At 55.9% G+C, this 6000-nt stretch overlaps 1 protein-coding gene across 1 annotated transcript in view; it reads right to left on the minus strand.

Annotated features, from left to right (window-relative positions):
* PLXNC1 (plexin C1) overlaps positions 1-5558 on the minus strand; it is a 142391-nt gene extending 136833 nt beyond the window's left edge. The window contains exon 1 of the mRNA XM_026499885.4: positions 4458-5558. Coding sequence (XP_026355670.1) covers positions 4458-5522 — 1065 coding nt within the window. The 5' untranslated portion in view covers positions 5523-5558. The remainder of the gene's footprint in view (positions 1-4457) is intronic.
* Between the last annotated feature and the right edge of the window lie 442 nt (positions 5559-6000).

The raw sequence follows: 6000 nt of genomic DNA on the forward strand, positions 1-6000 counted from the left end.
GTCTCTCAGAGGTCGTTTGTGAGCCTTAACATAAAGAACGCCAAAGCGGTCTAAAAGGTGACAGCTGTGGAGCTAAAACCCTCTTAGCGTCTGAACTCTCGGGCGTCAATCTGCAAACCCAGAAAACCTGTTCACAGTCATGGATTCTCTGTTCCATCACTTCTACTGTCCACACACAGATGATCTTTCCAGAGCAGTGACAAGGGCCTGACTTGCTCCACACAAGGTAGGACGGACACCAGAACCCAACATCCACGTGCCGGACTGTCCATGGCGGTGGCTTCAAAGCTCGGGTCCACAAGCCAGACCACCCATGTTCTCAATCTTCTGCCATTTAGCAGCTGTGGAACCTAACCAAAGCTCTCCAGTCCTCAATTTTCTCACCTATAAAATCATAGTAGCAACTACAGTCCTTGCCCCAGAGGATGACGGTGAGAATCAACCGAAAATAAGGCACGTCAAGTGCTTAGCACAAAGCATGGCCATTGTAACTACCCAGTAGGTAGTAGCTACGATTGCTTTTTCCCTCTAAGTGGGCGTTGGGTTTTTTTGAGATCTACCCTTGCATTTCAGCTGTGTGTAAAGGGGTAAAATTCACCATCTCGTCTTTAGATTGCAAAATGGCTAGACAGGATCATAAGAGAAACTAAAGGAGGAATAAACATCACAGGAAGACTGTGGATTTTGAGGTCAAGAGGCAACACACGAGGCTTCTGCACACAACAGCTAGAAGAATCTTGGGTTACTGTCTGCTGGGGAGCATGTGAGTGTTTTTGTGGTTGTTTGCATGACAGGCCTTGGAATTATGGGAGCGTGGAAGAAAGGGATGTGTCTCCCCGCAAGGGGTAGAATGAACTACAAGCGCCCATCCTATTAGCCGACAGTTATGAAAAACACGCCACCCTCGGGGTCTATGGAGGGGGTGGATGCCACTTGTAGACCACAGGCAACGATGGCAGGCAAACCACTGCGGAACAACCCGACTTTGAAACCTGGGTCCACTTTTCTCGGAGTGCATTGGTGTGCAAGGACAGCAGGAGTTCAGGGGGGGAGGAAGGTAATGAACTTGTACCTAATTTAAAGCCTTTTTCTATATTAACCCAAGCACACAGATAGGTTATGGAACAGAATGGGGTGGGGAATCACATGAGGTTTTAAAACACTTCAAGGGGCACCCTCCAGCCTCAACCGCACATTGTAGGGGAGGTTGGTTGCAGCCTCTTTAATGAGGACTTTCAAGGGAAAGTCTGAAAAGCGCTAGAGTAGTGGAAAGAATACAGAAGTAGACATTTCAAGACCTGAGTTTACTCTGGAAGGCCCAGGCGCTTATTTTGTTATCTTGAGCAAGTTACTTATCTTGAGCTTCCTCATCAGGTAAACGGGACTGTACCTCAAAGAATCACCTCCCGACTTGATCAGGGGCTCAGAAGAAATAATACACTGGAAGTGCTGTACAAATACTTCATAGGCTTGTCAGAGAAAGGGTCTACAGAAATCAGTGGCCGGGGCATGGGTGCAGGCTGAAGCTAACCTGCTCCAGTTGTGAAAGCGATTCAAAGTGGGTGGCAAGGCAGAAAAAGTAACGACCCAGCGTGTAGATGGCTGGGTGCACACTCATTGCACAAGCGCCTCATAAATTAATCCTCAGCAGAAGCAACTGACATGAGAGCCAAGAAAGGAGAAAACACAACCCAGTCACTCCTGTCACTTTGCTACCCGTGGTTGACTGAAGATGGAAAGAGGAGAGAGCCATCTAGTAGGAAAGGAGAAGGCCAGCAAATCCAGCCGCTCGTGCCTCACTGCCTATGGATTACTATAAAATTCCTGTGTCTGCTCTGCGGGAATCGCTGTTGGAATCTATTGAGACTCCCTCTAGAGCGTTTCAAGTCAGTCTCTTGTTTTAGGCACCTGTAATCCAGCATGCCTTTTCCAAAATGCATTCAAAACCTGAAAATACAATGCAGAACAAATGCAATCAACTGACATCATTGTTCTGAGTGACAACCAGGGGCACCCTGATCCTGTGACCCCATTAGATGGGGCTGCAACCTGCTATTGTCCTTTCAGTGGCAAGATCAGTAGCACCCGGCACAGCGCATTGCTTACGGAAGCAGGCATCAAACAAATATCTGTTGAATTAAGTATCTTATCTGCCTATTTAATAGGTTAGAAAAATTGTCAGCTTTTTCATCAAAACTACCACCTTTTTTTTTTTTTTCATTCAAACCCCTCTTGAAATTCGCTTCCATTAAGGCTTTTTAATGCATACTAGCAGCACGGAATTTACTTAAATGAAAGGAAAAAAAAAAAGCAAAACTCCAAGCTCCCACCTGTGCAGCCATGACATGCTATTGTTTGAACCAGAGTATATTATTTAACTTGGATGACAAGCTCAGGGGGTAGGGACCCTGTCTTTCAGAATACACAGCTCTGAGCACACTGGGAATTCTTGATAAATAACAGCAGCAAGAAAGGCTGTGGAGGGACCTCTTTAATTATTTATTTTTCCAATTCCAGATTTTTGGCAGCACGTATTTATACCTGGCTTGATTTCCAAGGGCCAGCTCTCTCCCAGAAGCCCCCAAGAAGATGGATAAACAGCTCTCCTACCGCCCCTTCCCTTCCTCATCCCAGAGCAAGTAGCAACACCTGAGCCAAAACGTGGATTCTGAGTGCACTCGGGATGCCTGCTGGGTTTGGAAGGGAACGAAGTCCTCCAGGACCCAACCGGTACAGAGACGCAGTCAAGAGAAACGTCTTGGCTCCACACATCTACACAGCTGTCAGATGGCTGAGCTTGGACTTCCACTCTTATTACCTGCTGTGGGCCTCTGAGCTGTCTTGTCATTAACCCCAGAGACCAAGTATGCCTAAAACTTGGCACTAAGTAACATTTGGGGGTACATTCAAGTCTTTCAACAGAGGAGTAGAAGGCAATGATGTCTGCCCAACTTGAACTTAGATGATAAAGATCTAATCAAAGCATATTCAATATTATATGCGTACGGCAAGACGAAGGCATTTAGGGGGCATTGTTTGTTATTTACGCTTTAAAAAAACATACCAGTAACTACATGAAGGCATTATGTGTGTGTCCCAGCACACAACTGATAGGCAAGGAGGGAGAAGCAAATGACCATCTAAGGAACCTCGTAAAAGACCTCCGTTTTCTTTTTCTTCCTCCCTGGATACCAGGGCGAGTATTTGGCAAGATGTGCTTTGCAGAGAAAAGGGGTGGGTGGGGGTGGGAGTGTCTTTCTGTACACATATTAACATACCTTAGAGCCAACGCTCCCCTGTATGCTTACACAACAATGTATCACTACAACCCCTTTTCCAAGTGGAGACTTCTCCCCTTCCTCTCTGGCGCATTTTATACCAAAACAATGGCAACACCTGTAGCCGTTAATTTCTGCTCTTTGATTTCTGTCCAGTTATAAAGGAGGCTCTCAGCAGGCTCCCCTCTCAGGAGCCATATGTGGAGTCGATGTGCCAGCAGCCTTGGAAGGGAAACGGCCTCAGAGAAGTGCACAATGGCTCCATAATCCCCATCAACTGGACCCTCTTGAACCGCGGCTTTATTTTCCAGTCAAAGAACTGCCAATCTCCAAAGTCAAGCTGTGGCTGCCCTGGGAACCCAGGGGAACCCTGTGCTCTTGCTGGTGGGGCACAACCCAAGGGTGGTGCCTCCGAGCCCCACCGTCCAGCCCGCCAGTGTGGAGCCCAGAAACTGTGTGGCATCCCAGCATCTTATCTTGCTGTCCCCTCCAGCCTGAAGCTTTTATCCACAAAGCCACCTCAGCCTCCCCTGCCTCTCCCCCCGGAGACCACAGCGCACTCCCAGCAGAGCCACAGCCCCGCCCCCTCCCACCGGGTCACGCTGAGGGTTCTGTTCCACCAAGCGCGAGCCCCTCTTCTAGGCTAGCACCGACCCATGTTGAGCAGGCTAGCAACTCTTCTGACCACATCACGTGTGTTGCTGGTTTGGGGGGAGGGGCGCAAAGGCTGGGGTGTGGCAGCGCGCCCTTTAGGTTCCCCGGCTTCTCTGCCCAGGGCGCCTTGTTTGGTAACCGTGGAGAGGAGGGTCAAACCCACACGCCTGCTAAAACCGTACACCTGGGGAAGCGGTTACAGAAGGGAGGGGGGCAGGCTGCATGCGGAGGCTCAGCCCCAAACAAGCGTCGTTTGGAGAAGGATGGCACTGGATGCAGTCACTAGAGTTTTGAGCCAAACTCCTACCCTCTCCACCTTCCTTTTTACACTCCCTTTGGGGACCCCTGGCTGTACTTGAGGGTAGCCCGAGGTCTCGGAGACCGTACGAGAACGGCTCTTCGGCGGCCACCGGGCTGTGTGGATCCGGGACCTGGTAAATGGCAACCGGGTCTCCCTCCCGCTCGGCCTCGGCGGCGGCTCCCCAGCAAAAGCAGTCCCCCCGGGTTCCCGGGGGCAGGACTTACGCAGTTGTGCTCGGCCGTCTGGAAGTCCCAGGGGCAGCTCTTGGCGCGCTCCTGGATCTCACTCATCCTGAAGAGGCAGAGTGCTGTGGTGGCGGGGGAGCGCCTGTCCTGGCCCTCCCCGGTGGCCGCGCTGAACACGCCGGCCCAGACGCCCAGGGCCTCCACCAGGCTGGAGGACAGGAGCAGGCGCCGGCCGTCGGGGTGGCCGTGGCCGCAGTCGAGGGCCGCCTGGCCCTGGAACTGCAGCACCTTGGCGCTCTGCGCGATGCGCACCATGCTGGGCCAGCCGGTGGCGGCGCCGCTTGTGTAGTTGTAGGGATAGTAGGGGAAGTAGACGCTGCCGTTCCAGAGAAAGGCGTCCACGAAGTGCAGGCTGCCCGCGCTCCCGCGCAGCTTGAGGCGGCCCAGCTCCTCCGTGGCCAGGCTGCGTCCCTCCGTGTCCTTGAGGGCGATGGCGGTGTCGCGGTCGGACGCCGCCGGGTTGCAGCGGCTCGCCGTCTCGGGCTCCGGCAACACGTAGGTGGCGGCCACTGCCAGGTACCAGCGGTTCTGGTCCCCCGCGCGGTACACCACGCCGGCCGTCGAGCCCTGCGGGTGACACGACACCACCTCGGTGCCGTTGCGCAGGGAGCTGTGGCTCAGGTTGCCCAGGAGCCGCACCTCGCAGGCGCCCCGGTCGAAGGTCCAGCCGGTGAGCAGCAGCCCCTGGAGGTCGCCCGCCCCCTCGCTGTAGGGCAGCAGCAGCTTGCTGAAGCTGCTCCCCGGCCGGGGCCGCGCGGGGGGCGCCAGCGAGACGGGCTCCGTGCAGTTGCCCGCTTGGTCCCGGTACAGGCGCGAGAGCCTATGCTCCAGGCTGTAGTCCAGCTGGTCCAGGCAGCTGCCGCTCGCCACGAACACGCCGTCCTCCCGGCTCGCCGCGATGGCTCCGATGGCTTGCTCCGACCGCCACACGGGCTCGTCCGCGCCCCGGCTTGGCGCCGCCAGCGCCAGCAGATAGGCTAGCAGGGGCAGCGGCGTGGCGGGGCGCGGGGGGCGCGGCGGTGCCTTCCTCCGGGAGACCTCCATGAGGCTGGGGGGGCCGCCCCCGGGCAGGGCGCGCGGCGGCGACGGCGGCTCAGGCGCGCGGAGACGCGGGCGGCGGCGGCGGCGGCTCCTGCGCGCGCTCGGGCTCCCGCGGCCGCCCCATCCCCGCGGCTCGCCCGGGAAGGAGAGCAGGGAGGGCGGCACGCGGCGGGGTCGCTCCGGCAGCCTGTGCGGCGGCTGTGGCGGCGGCGGCAAGCCCTGCGCGCTTCGGCGCCGCTTCCTCCTCGCCCTGCTTCTCCGGAGAGTTCCTCTGTGCAGCGCTGGCGCTCGCGGGGAGGCGCGGAGGGTAAGGGAGGGGACGGGCGGAGGGGAGCGAGGCAGGCGGGGAGGGCTGGAGAGGTTGGGTGCGCTTGTGCGTTTCACTTTCCCATTGTGAAAGTGGGATGCAACTGGCCCCCTTCCTCATCCTCTTCCTCCTCCGCCCTCCGCCTCCTGCCCGCCCGCCCTCCCTCCCTCCACG

Source organism: Ursus arctos, unplaced genomic scaffold (assembly GCF_023065955.2).
Source record: "Ursus arctos isolate Adak ecotype North America unplaced genomic scaffold, UrsArc2.0 scaffold_21, whole genome shotgun sequence".
In the NCBI taxonomy this organism is placed as follows: domain Eukaryota; kingdom Metazoa; phylum Chordata; class Mammalia; order Carnivora; family Ursidae; genus Ursus; species Ursus arctos.